This window comes from Lichenostomus cassidix, chromosome 1, assembly GCF_008360975.1.
Source record: "Lichenostomus cassidix isolate B80296 chromosome 1, HeHo_3.0, whole genome shotgun sequence".
Taxonomy (NCBI): domain Eukaryota; kingdom Metazoa; phylum Chordata; class Aves; order Passeriformes; family Meliphagidae; genus Lichenostomus; species Lichenostomus cassidix.
Window position 1 is genome coordinate 110,738,726 of NC_139479.1, and position 16,410 is coordinate 110,755,135.

General features: G+C 45.4%; 1 protein-coding gene across 5 annotated transcripts in view; it reads right to left on the reverse strand.

Moving 5' to 3' along the window:
• ILDR2 (immunoglobulin like domain containing receptor 2) overlaps window positions 1-16,410 on the reverse strand; it is a 45,958-nt gene that overhangs the window by 22,628 nt on the left and 6,920 nt on the right. For 3 of the 5 annotated variants that reach the window (XM_085076222.1, XM_085076251.1, XM_085076213.1), the window contains exons 2-4: window positions 13,935-14,267; window positions 12,721-12,840; window positions 3,281-3,337 (exon numbers count right to left, since the gene is read on the reverse strand). In XM_085076222.1, coding sequence (XP_084932348.1) covers window positions 3,281-3,337; window positions 12,721-12,840; window positions 13,935-14,267 — 510 coding nt within the window. The remainder of the gene's footprint in view (window positions 1-3,280; window positions 3,338-12,720; window positions 12,841-13,934; window positions 14,268-16,410) is intronic. The other 2 variants (XM_085076242.1, XM_085076232.1) reach the window with 1 other exon arrangement.

A 16,410-nucleotide genomic window follows, 5' to 3' on the forward strand; every position in this document is an offset into this window, starting at 1 on the left:
AAAAAAGCAGCAGACCACTATTTCCAAACAGAATTCCAGAGTTCACTAAAGAGCCTCCTGGTACATTATTTTTTAAGATGAAGAAATATTGATACAAGGATTGCAATGTGCATAAAGAATCACACCAGAAAAAACAGTGTAGCCCTCACCTGCGTTGCTAAGCTAAAAAGTCAAGGAAAAATGTTTCATTTGGACTATTCAAAATAGATTTTTTTCTAGTTCTTAATACAACACAAAAATAAGGAGTGTCATTTTTGATCCATCCACAGCATTCTGTTTGAACAAAAGTATTATTCTTTACTTTGTTGGAGTTTTCCTTAACCCTTTTACAAAAAATTCCCCTTTAAGTGCCATTTTAAATCTAGAATTTAAAATTTCCTTTTAAAAATGCCAGTCAAAGATCTGGCATCTACAAATCAAAACACTTCAGAAGTGTGAAGTGAAATGTTTTCTATTTTTTTAATTCTTTTTTTTCTTTTTTAGCTGACACAGATGAATTTCATTGAAATTTGCAGTTAATTTTGGCCTCTGTGGAATAATTTTTTGGGGGTGAACTTACAACATGCTGAGAAAAATTCAGCTAACAAGTAAGGAAATGGCAGACGGGAAGCATTCATGAATGCAAAAGCAAGAGCTGAGAGATTACTGACACAGTCCCTCAAGTTCTGCTTCTAGCAGCTGTTTCGCTTAATATTTTCATTAATTACCTTGACATAGAAAATAAGAATATGTTAATATATCTTGACAGTAAGCAGCAGAGATGCATTGTCACTAAAGGCTGGGACATGTTATAGAAAGGGCCAGTTGTCCTTGGACCTACAACAGGAAATGTGAAATGCAGTATTATCCTGAATTTCAAGGTATGCAGCAATACTTTCAGGGTCATAGGTTCAAAGATCAAGAACAATTTCAGGTCTGAACAGGACTTCACTGGTTGAAAAGAACTGAAAAACAAGAGAAATGACCCAGTATACATAGGTCCCCACTCATGTAATATAGCCACCAAAAATGGCAAATGTAATCCTAGAGGATTGTATGGAATGTAAAGGAAGAATTCTTTACATGAATGTAAAGGAAGAATTTCTAGTAGCATTAAGGAAATAGTAATGCCATCACACAAGCTCTCCCCTCCATGTAACTTCCTCTGAAGCTACTGATGTTACAAAGCTCTGGTCATCTTTGCAGAAGACAAGACGAATTTAGGTCAGAGCTGATGGAAAGCAGGGATTTGAGGGATGAAGAGACTCTGGAGCCTGCCTGGCATTGGAGGAGCTGAAGTTACTCTATTAAACAGAAGGCTGAGGGAAAATGTAGCTCCTGCCTGTAAATATGGTAGGAGGATAAATGCAGGAGGAAAAGCAGGTATCATAGTTAAAGATCTTACATAAATGGATATAAATAGATGATCAGTAATGCAGAGAGAAGCTAAAAGAAGCCCATCAAAGTAAGTCATCCAATGGGAAAGAGAAAGGCCAAGACCAGACCACTTCTGAACTTGCTAAGTTTACAGAAATGATGAAATTACATTGTCCTGAGGATGTCATGCAAGACAGGGAGCCAGACTGTCCTTTCAAGTCCTATACTTCCTAATCTATGCCAATCTAAGCAACAGGTCAGTGGCTTTTTCTTTGTTGTGTTCTCATCTTGTTTTCTACAACCATCATGGACACAGAGAAGGAGTTGAAACAGTACTGCATGAGAGAACTGGCCAGCCACAGCTATCCAATGAAGCTTAGATGGCAGATCTCCAGAGCTATTAGCGAACAGCTCACAACCACTCCATAAAGGATAAAAACCTGGTAGAGGAAAAAACAGACAGCAAGTCCATTATTCGTGTGTCTGTGGTCTCCCTGAAAACGTTCTAGGAATACAAAAGAGGGTCAGGTTAGTGTGTACATTGCACATTGCAGGAGACTCACTCAGCATCTAAAGTGGATCTTTGAAATCAGTGTCCCAGCCACAGGGACCTATGAGTCAGGATTTTACTTCACAGGAAGTTAGACCATTTCCTTCACTGATGAGGTAAAGAAAACAGCTAAAAGAGCCTGCTGGCTTTTCCTTTATGCACAAAACTGGGATTCAACCAGTTCCTGATACAACTGTGTAATGCTGAGATTCAAATGACTACAAGCTGACATGCTCTGTGTTCTCGCTGTCTGGAAAGCACTGGTTTGTGCTTGCAGAAGTATCTGCTTTTGTTAACTCAGGTAACAGGCAACACCAACAGCTGAAATGTGGTTTGCTGCTGCACCTTACACTTTCTTGCTGTCTACCCATGCAGTGAGAGTACCACAAAGCTATCTGGCCAACACACCCAAATTTTATATGCATTCCATAAAATTCTAAATAACGGAGGGAAAAGTGTTAGGCAATATAGAATCAACTGTTAGCTACGCTGAAAAGACCAATCCCTCTCCTGCCATGCAGGAATTCTAGGGAGCTTTGGGTTGCACTGGAGGCGGGTGAGTGTCTGCCTTCTCTCCGTTTGCATCTCTGGGACAGACTTGAAAATAGCTTCACACATTTACATGGAGTTGCATTTTTGCACAAACGTGTGAAAGAAATGCTCTTTGGGCACCACCAGGGAATGATCAGATGACTCGAGGGCTAAATATTCTCACAGTTTTTCCCTTTCAAGAACAATCTGTTGCACAGTCTCTGTCTCCTCTGCAAAGAGTGCCAGAACTGGTGGCTCTCACTGCTTGGGCTTGCAAGGGATTTATCACAAGCATGGAGCTCTCACATCAGGCCCAGCCACCTGGTGTTACCAAGATCATGGCCTGGCCATGCAGCACAAGAGTGGCTGTGCCACTGATGGGTTGCTAGCCAATGCTCTATTTCTAGCACCTCCTGTGCTACCATCTGTGGTGATGGTGCAGCAGTAGCACAGGCCAGGTCTGGGGAGCTGAATTACTGCACAGGAGCAGCTGACACAGAGCCACAGGGGCTGTGAGGTCTCACAAGCTGCAGCACAGTTTCCTCTATGCTAACAGGGGGAGAGCAGAGAGCTTGACAGAAAACCTCCCCCAGAACAGCTCTGGCATTTCTGCTCTCCCACTGATCCTGGCATGACATCAACCATCTCTGTATGCTGGCTCCCAGCATCAGCTCTCTCAGATCCGAACCCAGCACTTTCCCAGTAAGTGATAGGCTTTTCTCTTTTTATCCCCAGCTAAAACATACATACAAGTGAAACATACACCGCATAGAGATGCTGCAGAAGGATAAACAGACAAGATGACAGAAGAATGGATGATTGAAGGATGAAATGACTGAATACCTGGCATGATCTCCACAGCAAAACTGGGCAAGAGATCAGCAAGCAGCCCTGTCCTGCCTAGAAAAGACAGAAGGAAGAAAAGAAGGAGAGAGGTTACTGCAGGAAAAACACACTCCCCAGCCCCCTGCCTTAGCCTCCAGTTCCCTTCCTCATCAGCCCACTTGCACTCTGCATTATGTGAATTCCTATCAACCACAGATGTCATCCTGCTCGATGCCTGGTGTCTGCCTCTGCACTTCTGCCATTTCTGTGTCCTTGCATTTTATCTTTATCAGCAGAGCTGGGGGGAAAGAATCTGGAACAGAGCTTCTCCAATCTAGGCACAAAATGACAAGAAAAAGGAGTCCCTTTAGCATGGTTACATGGTAACATCTTTCTGGAGTTATGCTCTACACATGCAGAAAGCTCCTGGAAATGCACAACAGCCCTCAAACAGAAGGACTCAGTTTATTTTTGAAGCATACTGATGTAGTTTTTACAGATACAAAACGTCTTTAACCCAAGGCTATTGATAAATCAGCCACGTGCATCCAAAACCTGTGGATGGTGCTCTCTGTGTGGGGCTCTGTGAATGCACAGACAACTCCAGGAAAGGAGTTGTCTTGAAGCAATGCTGTGCATATGTGCTAATTATTTGGAGATGCACAAGCATCTTGGTGAGACTGTGACAAAGGCCAACTCCCAAGAGAAGCAAACCAACCAGGGAAGGATTCATGGAGAAATCTGTAGGATCACTTTGCAAAAGAAAAAAAAAAAAAAAAAAGTAAGTCAACCTCAAAATTTATAATTTATAACCAAATACAAACAAACAAAATGCAAGCCCAAAGGCAGCTTGATGCCTATTTGTTTTGGCAGTGAATGTCTGGGGTATTTCCAGTACACAGCAAACATCCTGCACAGTGCTCAGCTGTAATTTACACACACCTGTGCATTGCCAGAACAGCCCTAAAGGCAGCTGTGCTGGGAACTCTTCCATAGAGCACCAGGATCATGCTGGGGTTTTTAAAGACATGCGTACGGTAGGAGAGCTGCACTCTGAAGAGAGACACACGTTGTGGGTGTAACATTACAGGAGCAGCTAAGGGTAAGCCAATGCAAAAGTGGGAGAAAGCTACCTTTAACCTCCCCACATGCCCTTCAGGTCCTGCACTACGCAGCACTCAGACACAGTGATGAACTGGATCCCAAGTTCCTTGGCCTCTAGTCTGTCCTTGAGGGTTATTACAATCAAATTCCCACCGTCCGTTTTTTCTCAGTGCTTCAGCAGAGACTCTGTAGAGATCAAAAATCCACAAGGAAGCCTGCTGGAGCCATAATGAACATACTCTGACTGCAGGCAGTGCTTTGCAGCCAGCTGCAACTCAAAGCTGACTAGTACTCACAGGAACGCCCATCCTGATGAGGTGGTCCTGAATCCTTAGCAGAAGATAGCATGGTGATGCTTCACATAATTGCTCCCCATTTACCACTTTTGAGGAAGGACTCTGCCACAACATTTTCATCTACATTTACAAAGAGTTTCATTACATTCTTTGCAGTCCATTTTCCAGAAGGATCAAGTGACCAAGCGACTCACAACAAGCATGTTATGTTTCACGTGCATACTAAATATTTTGTTAAAAAATATATGCAATTCTTTCATATTTTCTTTCATATTCTTTCTCTGTGAGCATATGTGAAGAGCCTCAAACCCTGCAAGTGCTGGGTCTTAAAGTACCTTCTGATCTCCAAGAGGAACCACACGTCCAAGGGGAAAAAAGCATCCCTTAAATATAACAGTGCCTGAGAACTTGGTAAAAACAAAGACAACTGAGCGGTTCCTCTGTGCTACCCACAAGCAGTCAAGCACTTCCCTGCTTGTGCAGCCTCACTTGGCTTGTCAGAGTATCTGCCTGGAGAATTTGCATCCCTGCATGCTCAGTGGGGCTCACACAGCCCTGGGGGCCCCAGAGCCCCCAGCAAGGATGCACAAAACGTGGGAGGACCCGAGGCAGCAGCAAACCCCACCACAGCTCAGCCTGAACCCTGCCTGCCTTGCCCAGCCCAGCTGACAGCCAGCAAGCACAATGCCCTCCCCAGGACTGCCGTGCCCCCAGCTGCTTTCCACAGCTCAGCCCCCTCCCCTCCCTGGGCTGGATTAATCCCCTGATAACCTTCCCCACACTATTCCTTCAGGGAAGCCAACGGGCTGAGGCTGCCTGCGGTTGCCCCAGCAACGGGAGGCTCCCACCACTGTCCTTCATTTGAAGGCGACTTTCCTCCCGCTGCTGCTGCTGCCAGCATCAAGTGGAGCAAAACCCCCGTCCTGCCAGCAGGCACAGGGACAGGGCAGCTCGGGGCAGGGGGGCATGGGCTGCCACTGCCTCTTGCCTCCTGCCCTCTGCAAGCCTGGCCCATGCATGGGCATGGCCCAGAGCCAGGCAGTGGCCGCAGAAGGGATCCCAGGGCAGCACCCTGGTAGGTCACACAGTGCCAAAAGCACAGAGAGCAGAGTTTCCTTTTGGACCCATGGCTGTAACAGCATGCAGGAGGCAGTCAGAACACCCATGGCCAGCACCCACACATCTCTCCATGCCTAGGACACTCCTTCTATGGGCTTTAAGCTCACCTCACTTCTCTCTTGTTTACTTTTTTTCTTTTTTAGGGAGACATGAAGGTGGAGGCTGGGGCTAGACAGCAACTGGTGGAGAAGAAATAAGTCAGTAAAACATCCTGCCAAGAGACCATCTGGCCAAACCACTCTGCACAGCAGTTCTGCCCACCTGAGAAAGGGCTGCAGGCACTCCAAGACATGGCACCACTGCTGAGTCACAGATCTGTGCCCCCACCCACAAGAGCTTTGTGTCCTCTGTGCAAGCTCTCACCACCGAGGGGATAGAGGGAATAGACAATGGCCCCATTTTCCAGGGTTGTCCCGGGTGACTGTGTCAGAGCTAGGAGCTTGTCCTCATTCCTGCAAGGATCTGGGACATGTGCCATCTCTATTCCCACCACACTGCTGAAGGGTTTTACCTGCCCATAGTGGCCTCTCACCAGGCACCTCACACGCCCCAGGCCCCAGCCAGCCTTGAAATGCAACGGGGCTTGCAAGCCCATCTGCACTGGCAGAGCACAGGAGGAGGAATGGGAGAGGAAAAGCTGAGGGGATGCAGAGCAGCTCCAAGCGGTGCAGACACACAGCAGAGGCGAGCGAGGACAGGAGATAATACACAGGAGGCAGGCAGGCGACAGAGCAGTGAGCAAATAGCAGCAGAGCAGGGAAGACCTGGAGTCAAGCACACAATTAGCAGAGAGTCTGCAGAGAAGAGACACAAAAATAATTAGGGTAAGTGGTGTAGCTAAAAAGAAATGATGGCATGAATAAAGTATGCACAGGTGCAGTCAGAAACATGTCAGTTGGGTAAATATGGGAACATTGTAAATACTGGCAATTGCATAAATGTGATAAATATTGAGTAACTATGGCAGTTTAACTGCTGAACTGTTTTCCTGTTTGAAGGCTGTTTCTGCAGCCCTACCTGCTGCAGTGGGATCACAGCACACAGCAACTACAGAGGGAATTATTTCCTTCTCAGCAGTGGAACACTTTGCCAAGCCATGCCACAGCAAGAGGCCCCTGGCAAGAGAGACTGCCCTGAGGAGAGGCTGGAAAGCATAGAGAGGAAGTGTGGCCCTTGTAAATCAGATACTTTTCCAAGGAAGCTGCTGTGAGATTTATTGGGGGAGCATGGCTTTGCAATGAGTTCCTCTCTGCTCCCTCTGCTTGGAGTAAACTTTATCCTTTCTTCCCATCCTTCTCTTCAATTGGAGGGAGAAACAGCAGCAGCCCCTTTTGGAGATCAAAGTTTTAGCAGGCAACAAAGACCTCCAAGGAGGCTGTTGCCATGGCTACCTTAGTAACCGAGGTCTTTTAATCACACCAGCCGTCTTTGTGAGCAGCGTGTGGCTGTCGCTGGCAAATAAGGAGGAAAAGAGGGGTAAAAAACCTTGGCAACAAGTAGCACTGCTAATCGGTGTGAAATAAATAATGAGCAGTAGGCTGGGCTAGGATGAGGGGGACTGGAAGCAGGTTACAAAGGCAGCTGCACAGTGGTTTGGGGGAATGCATCAACAGTTTTCCAGGATTTTTAAGTGGAAGGCTCCTGTGCCAATCACATCCTTCACCTGCTGGGACTACCCACCTTTGGTCACAGCTCAAGGTCGGAGAGCCCTCTCCGTGGAGTTGCTCACAGACATTTTCCCAGCTGAGATCTGGCCCAACACATCCCCAACACAAGGCCACCAGCACAACTCTGCCAACTCCTGTGACCGAGCACTCTCTTGGATGCTACTGGCAGCTTTTCAGCAAATCAGAGCAAAATCCTAAAACCAACATCATGTAAGGGAAAATTCTGCCAAGGACTTTTCAATCTCTGAAATCATGTCAGATTTTATAATACAGTCTCTCCTGGCATAGAAGAGACTCCAAACCTGGCTATATTTATACCAGCTACTGAGTCACTTTGCTGAGTAAGAACTGCCTTATTAGCATTGCACACCATACACCCATGTCCCACTGGAGATTTATCCTCACTGAAAGTCAACACATGTCTCTATTAGTACATTAATTACTGTACAATATGCTGTGTGTATATGTATCTACATTCTTTACTACCTGTGGGTGTTAGACTTTTTAAACTTTGGGTTTAGCCTATATGGGTATTGGCTAGTAATACAAACTACCAAAGATGCCAGTTTAACAATGTTAAGTGTCAGCTGTCTCCAGAAGTTAACACAAACTGCAAGTGCTAATCGTTGTTATTTAAAGCATAATGATGGGAGAGGCCTCAGCTTCTAAAAGATTTATCTGGGGAACTTCAGTCCTGTCAGACTGACCTTGGTGGTCGGGAGGGTTATGGAATAGATTATCTCAAGGGTGACCACACAGCACCTACAGCACAACCAGAGGATCAGGCCCAGCCAACATGGGTTTAGGAAAGACAGGTCCTGCTTTCTTTAAAACTTTGTTTAGTTGAGATGGTGGTCTTCAATCAAAGGTTGAATTCAATCTTGGGGGTCTTTTCCAACCTTAATGATTCTATGATTCTGTGATTAATTATAAAATAATATTTCACTAATATATAGTTTATGTAATATTAGCTGCAGAACTGGATGGAAAAGAAAGCAGGCAATAGCTGTCTAGCAAAGCACACAGATCACTAACCGAAGTGTCAAACCAACAACTGGGATTAGTGGAGTCCTTTCTGGCCTCTTCCAGAAACTTGACAGGTCCTTGGGACTGGAGCCACTGTTTCGTGAAGCATGTCTAAGCTATGTAAAAATCTCAGAATGCAAACATCACTAAGCTTGCACAGACCCATGCATTTCAGCTGTGCTAAGCTGTACACACAGCCACTTCTCTATAGCTGTTCCAGCTTGGGAAAGGAGCGGTGTAGCAGCGTCCAAAGGCCCCTGCACCTGGTTAGTGAATTCTCTTGGGATGGCTTACTGGGTTGTACACAATGCCAGGCAATGAAGCTGGACTGCTCCCTGATGTGAGCTGGTGACATGAAGCTAGGATGGGGTATCTGTTGACCCTGCCCTGTACTTGAAGATTTGAAGGTTACTCCTCCATCCCTGCACTGGTACACGAACAGTTCCCTTCACAAAGGCTGCAATGAATTACTTTACTGAAGCCCATTGACATTCTCATATAAAAAGCAATACACAGCAGCTACAAATCACAATATGATTAATAGCACTGTCTGTGCTTCAGGAAGCAGGACATTAGCTGCCAGCTACTATGACAGAAATGTAGACTTTCTTCAATTTAGGATTCAGCCTTTTAGAGTCAATCACATTAAAAAGTTTAAAAAATAAAGACGCAGAAAATTGAAAATGGATTCATTAGCTCAGTTGTAATGTCAGCAAAGGTTCTCCTTTTCTAATAAAACCCATGAGTGCAGGGAGTATCACTTGATTCCTGCTGTGGAATTGCTAAGCTCAGGACTAGTCTAGTCCTGATGCAGTAGAACCAGAGTTCATGAAGTTTCCATCCTGTCTGGAGATTCCAAATGACATCAAAATGTGCATATATCACAGAATCATTTCGGTTGGAAAAGACCTCTGAGATCATCCAGTCCAACCTGTGACCAAACACCACCTTGTCAACCAGACCATGGCACTGAGTGCCACATCCAGTCTTTCCTTAAACATCTCAGGGACAGTGACTTCAACACCTCCCCAGGCAGCCCATTCCAATGTTTAACCAACCCTTCTGTGAAGAAATTCTTTCTGATGCCCAACCTGAACCCCCGCTGGAACAGCTTGAAGATGACCCTCATCTTGCTACAACCTCCTTTCAGGCAACTGTGGAGAGTAGTAAGGTCTAAAGGATGTTTTTAAAATATAATTAATCTGTAATAGTATTTTTTTTACTTAAATTCTCTCCTTACTCTACAGGAGATTCACTACTAGTCAATCTCCTCCCATGTTTCTGAGGCACAGAGGTTACTATCTCACTTCCCTCACCTGCACTGATTCCCTTAGAGAGGGTTAAAGTCCCTGACTAAGCAGAACATACTGAATGGTCTTTTCAGCAAAGTACATAATAAGCACATGCTTAACATCAGGTATGCTTTACAAATCCTATCAGCTTTGCTGAGCACAAATGGATATAAATAAATGCTTATATGCTTTTCTGAAATAAGCCTGAAATGAAGACAGCACATGGGATTCTCTGATGCTACCCAGAGCTGACCAGCAGCTTTGTGTGTCAGCATGGCACATCCAGGTAACAAAACTCCACATGCAATCCCATCATGATCCAGGCTCCCTGGCTACTTAAGAGTTCACTGAAGGTTTCTGTGATTACTTTCCTAAGAAAAAGAGAAATACTGTGATTTGCCCACATTTTGGATTTTGCTCCAAGTCGTGATAAAGCAGCTTTTGACCAACTTTTCATGGTGCAATTCATTGTATAAAAGCAGCACCCTCCACTTTTAGCTAAACAAACTTCCATTAATCCATTGATGCTATTAGGTATCTATCATTTTTGCCTCTCAGTTCTTTCATGGTTTCAGTGTGATTTTATAAACTGCCCTTTCATCCTGGCATTAATATAAAACCACTAGAAGGGGTATTTTCCCATTTCCTTTTCTGTTCTGATTCTTCTGTGACCCCAGTGATAACACAAGCGGGTAGAACCTCTGCTCTATTCAAAATTCTAATTTATGCTTAAATCATGCAGCAACCCCAAAATAAGCAATGTAAATTGTATCTGAAAGACCACTGTCAGCAGGGAGCAAACAGCAATGTGCTGTGAGAATTGTAGCATCTCCCACACACTATCCCTCTGTTGCTCCAACCTCTCTAACAGGAATCTGGGTTCCTCCCAAAGAGCAGAAAACAGCAAAACAAAACCTTTTTACCATGTCCCCTAGGACTGTGGAACTGCTGCCATCTACATCTGTATTCAGTGTCTCCCTCCAAGCAGTGGGATGGAACAAAAAGTATCACAGAATATGCAGAATATTAAGAAATGGTATTTTCATTACTGGCTGCTTCATTTTTTAGCCATCAATGGGTAGAGAGAAATGAAAACAAAAAAAAAAAAAGTAACAGCAAAGGCAGAAGGAAAAGAATAAGGTAGGAAAGGGGAGAGAGGGAGGGAAGAAAACAAGTAGGTAACCCTGGAATTGCACCAAAAGCTGGAATGTTGCCTCTACCCAGGAAAAGCAACACAGAGAAGTTGCTTAACAGCATGAGGCAGAAAAAGTATGCCCACGACAAGTCTGCTTTCATGCTACTGCCAAACTTGGCAGAGAGCTGCATAAAGTGCAAGGTCAGACCCAGAGGCCAAACAAAAGCAGATGTGGTCAAGGGTGATGCAGCCTAAGCTACATGTGTTTCCCAACATAACCACAATGAACTGGGGGCAGAGACATCAAGCCAGCTCCAGAGGAGGAGATTTCCATGTTTTCTCTGCACAGTCTTCTGTACACACTGAAAAACCAATTCTTCCTGTTACCATGGCACTATTTCATCACTTGTGTCTGAGCATAGTTGTAGATACACAAGAGGAAGACACCAAATCCTAGACAGGAAGGTGAAGAAGGGACAAAAATTCATCACTACACAACCAGTGACAGGACCTCAGGAAAGGATTTTAACAGATACCACTGCCACCTGGCAGAGATAACCTCACCTGAACTCACACAGGTCACTCTTGGGCCTGTTACTAACTGGCAGATGATACAGTCACACTGTGGATTTACACAGGCATGTGACTTTGTCTTCTAGAGTGACCAGACTGACCTTCCACTCCAATTGTCCATTGTTTGACTGACATCCAAAGAGGTGAGGGGAGGCAATGGTACTGTGACAGCCACTCACCCATTCAAACTGGTTTACTTGGTGATGGTAACTGCAGCTCCAAATCAAAATAGCAATTAAACTCTGACCTTTGGCAGGAGAGCAAGGGCACTTGATAGACATGTTCTGTTGTACACCTCCACACATCACCTACACACTATCAACCCAAGCTTTTTAGCATTGCCTTCACAGGATGTACAGGTCTGTACACACAAGAACCATGGAAGCATGCTTAAGGTAAGGTCTTAAGGTAAGTAGGGAAAAACTCAGCTTGCTTTCCTGGGGCATCTAGGGTTGAAGTACTACAGCTGACTCCAGGCTTGTCAACAGAAGTCACTGAAAGGCCCATTCCACTCTGCTTTTCTCCTCTAGCTGGAATGGGTGTTTTTCTGACCTTTACAGTGAGCTGCATCATGGAAGCCACCATGGAAAGCAAACCCTGCAAAGAGGACGGAAACTTCTCCTCACCACACTGCTGAAGGGAACTTAACAGAAGCAGAGCCAAGCACACATACCACAGAGGGGGTAGGTCCTGTTAGTGGCAGCACCAGCTCAGGATGATTAGGATGACTGTGAAACTGCACCTCTAACTGGACAAATGTTATTAGGCACACAAAAAAATCTCCCAAACTGACACATTCAACACAGTGCTTCTTGACATCCTCACAAGTCAGAAGAGTGGGATGAGGACTGCAAAAATCACAGGATCTGATGTCTTCTGCGTGTCTGCTGTTAAAAGACTTTCTCAAGTGTCCATTTAGCTGCAAGTTTATTGTTTTATCCCTTAAAAACAAGAGCTCTGACATTCCATAGCCCTGCACTTTCTGCAGCCATTTATGCCTGTGTGATGTGTGAGCAGCGTGGGTGTAAACATTACTATTCTGGTTTGGTAGCATTTGCCACCCACTTTGCCTAGGTGTGAATGACTACACAAGGTGCAAGGCAATGGTGACAGGGCTGCAGGGACTGTTTTACATAGCTCTTACACCCATAGTAATACGGTGCACAGAGATGGAGAGAGAGCAAGAGAGCAGGAGGAAAGATGCATCAGGTATCTGCCGAAAAAGCAGCCTGACAAGAGGCCTCACCCAGCACAAGCAGCTCCACTGATTCTTCATTCTTGCCCTCCACATCATCTGGGGTGATAATAAGGCAGTAATAGAGCCCACTGTCTCCCCACATCAACTTCCCAATCTGCAGGTCTGCATCTGGAAGGCAAAAAACAAAAGTCAGGCTTTCCCTTCAACACTGACAGGAAGAATGCAGTGTTGAATGAACTGGACATCATAATCCCAAATCAATTTTATTTCCTTCCTAAGAAGGGGGGTTAACCTTATCCAGAATGACAGTTTTCAGGAAAAAAACAACAGGCTCAGGACTTTTAGCTCTAAGTGGGAAGACAGATAATACTGCAGAGGCAGCTCACTCTGCAAGTGCCAAGAGCAGAAGGGGTCACTAATGTCTCGCACTGTCCTTCCTATCACCTAAGGCTGGGGTCCCGGCACTATTCATGTCATGAAAGGACTTAGAGAGGCGTGACTCCTCTACAGTACCTCAGTCATCTGCAAACAGGTTACACAGAGACAATGGAAAACATTCTGTATTGCTGAGGCTGATCACATGCTCTCCACACCAAGGAGTCTCCACTTCTGGCTAAGTGGTCTCCTGAGTCAATCAGAAACCTTGTACTTTGGAGGGACAAAGTCTCTCACACAGCCCTCCAGACAAAAGTGTTTAAAGACCCTGCCATCCCTCATCTCCACCCCACCTGACTTTGCCCCATGGAAATCTCTTTCTTTCACTCTGCCCAAGGCTGTGTGGGTTTAGGTTAATGACAGGGTAAGCTGGCAAAGTCCAGGGCTCAGCAAACATGAGGTGTAGGATAATCTTGGTATTTCAGAATTAGGAAAACATCAGTGGCATTTGCAAGGAAGAAAAAACCTATCCTGCAGAGACTGAATTTGTATCTCTCTTGCTGTAACCCCTTGGCTAAGCAAAATCTATATACAGAGCAATATGCAAAAGTCAGGAATAAAAACCTTCCACTTCATGGAAGGAAAAAAAAGGATACAGTATCTGGGCTGGAGGCCTACAAGGAGTCAATTGAAGGGAAGTGTCAAAGGAAGTTACCTTTGGGTCTAGGGTTGGTTGGCTGAATCCTAAATGTCTGACATAAAACAGCTCCCTTCCCACAGCCTTTTCTAAGAGAGTCAGCTGAACAATTACTGCCAAACTCCAGTATCCCAAATTGCTAAAGGCACATTCCAGCCCCCACCAGGCATCACTGGGGTAGGAGAGTTACCATGGACAATGCTGACATCTCTTTCCTTATAGAAGTCTCCTATGGTGACGGCAGATCCTTGTTTGGAGGCCACGACACGCACTGTCCTCCTGCTGTCCACACAGTCCAGGTAGGGATCCCAGTCCAGGTTTCTCTTGCTCATTGTTTGCAAACCAGAAGTCACCATACCCAGAGCTTCTCCCATCCGGTCCTGGCAGTAGGATTTGTACCTCCACTGTACCACAGCTGGTTGGGTGGAAGAAGTAGAGAAATGGCAGCGAAGCAGAGCAGGCTGAAACAACATGGCCACCTTCTTCTTCTCAGGCACAGTGACCTGCAACCCTTCCACCTCAGCTAGAAGACAAAAAGATGAGTATCATATGCCTTGGCACTGCTTGAAGGCGGAGCTACGGCATTTTATCACAGCATCATTCTCCCCACATACGTAAAATTGTCCATCTGTTTCAGGTGCTAGAGTACAATATTCCCCAATGTATGTAAGCATGAATGTTGGCAGCAGAAACAAGTTTGCTTTCTCATAGCCTACAGCCACAAAGAAAAACACAGCATGACGAGGCTGAAGGCTCAAATGTTGCATCCTTATGCTGCAGAAGCCCTAACACAACGGTGTGATGATTCACGGCTTCTGTGGCAGGTTCAGACATAAGGAAGAGGTATTTTAGGGATGGCCATGCTCCATTTGTACAGCAGGTCAGCCAAGAGGCCAGATCCTGAGTTCATGACAACCCCACTGCAGAGTAAGTCACCTCCCTCCCCATTTCAGTGGCATCACACCTCCTCTTTAAAAGTCAGGCAAACACACAGTTGCCTGGACCAGCACATTCTGCACTGGTGCCCAGTTAGCGTTGCTTGCTCTGTCAAACTCTAGAGATACACAAAGGAGTGGATCCAAATCACAGAGCTCCTCCCAGGGCTGGCAAGTAGCACTGAGAGAAATTGCTCCATGTGGGAGGTGTGGAGAAAAATGGCCAAAACACTCAAGCTTTTCACTTTCCCAGGGAGGAGAGATCTCAAAATGTAATGTTTATCTAGCAGCTGACAGGAGAGCTGCAGCCTGGAGCTGGTGTATTAACTCCCCAGAGAAGATACATGGGACTTTTGCCACACCCTTGTGTAGCTGAGGGAGAGTCAGTGAGCAATGTCAGCAGAGAGTCCTCCGGAGAGTGAGGCACTCCATCCACCTACAGGGATATGGCCAAAACTCCCCCACATACCCTTCGTTGCTTCCCTCCTTATCCTGCAGGCAGCAATGTCTGAGAGCACTCACACAATGCTGGAGAAAAGGGAGCCTGGGTCAGCATGGAAAATGCTGGTGTTACTACACACCTCGATGCCCAGGGCAGCACACAGGGAAAAAGAGGAGAAGACAAAAGGAAACAAAGCAGAAATATAAAGTTTACACAACATCTGGAAGAGCGACTGATGCACTTGGGGAAGCTTAGTGAGGAATGACAGACTGAGGACGAAGAAAGGCTTCCTGATGTCAAGAAGCAGCAGAAGAGAAGGGAAAATGCCAAGAAAGAATACGACAGAGTAAGAATAAAGTATCAGAGCAAATATAAGAAGCAGAAGGATAAGCAGGATGACAATAATGGAAACTTGCATTCAGCTGGAAGAAGCTGGAGAAGGTGTCTCAGCCCAGGTCAAAGTAAGTACAAAAGGCTGCAGTCAGGTTGCAGGAGATTCAGAAATTACGTAGAGAGAAGAGGAAATGGAGTCAGCAAAAATAACCCACCCACTCCAGAAAGCAGAGATGAAAAGGAGATGGAAGTTGGCAAAAGAAAGTGAAATGACAGGAGATATGTTTAGAATGGGAGGGGGGGAAAGGCACAGACTAAAGCACTGGAGCTTGAAGCAGACAGAGAGCAATAAATGCATCAACTGTGTAACAACAGCAGGCACGAAGAGACAAGGTCAAGCTGGAGACAGCTGAAGAGCAAAAGCAAGCAGAGATTGCATGATCAGGATTCAGAACCAAAGGAAAGGGAAGAGGCTGGAAAAACAGTAAATATTAAATTCAACAAGTTATCACTGAACTATAAAGCACAGTGAAATCTATAAATCCCAGTTGGAGAGAAAAACACAGTATGGACAGAACCTAGGGGAAAGCTTATTTCAGAGAGGCAAGATGGTCACTGGCACGAAGAAAGAGTTACTGATCCATGCAGGATTTGACCCAGGGGACTATTATGTGAAGGCTTGAAGAGCACAAGGGTGCTCTGGCATTTGCACAGAAATGCTGTATTATGCAAATAATGAATGCATGACATCATGCACATTGTGCTTGTGCCATGTGCAAGTTGCACAGGAGGTATTAGTTTTGCCAGAAGTGCCTGGACCCAAATCCAAACATTGAAGTGTGGCTGTTCTCCAGAGTACCACCAAATACAGCTGAGGTCTCCCACAGGACAGGCAGAGGAACGAGGCAGCTCCTGCACTTTCCCGAGGCACAGGCAAGGAGATTATTCTGGAAGTG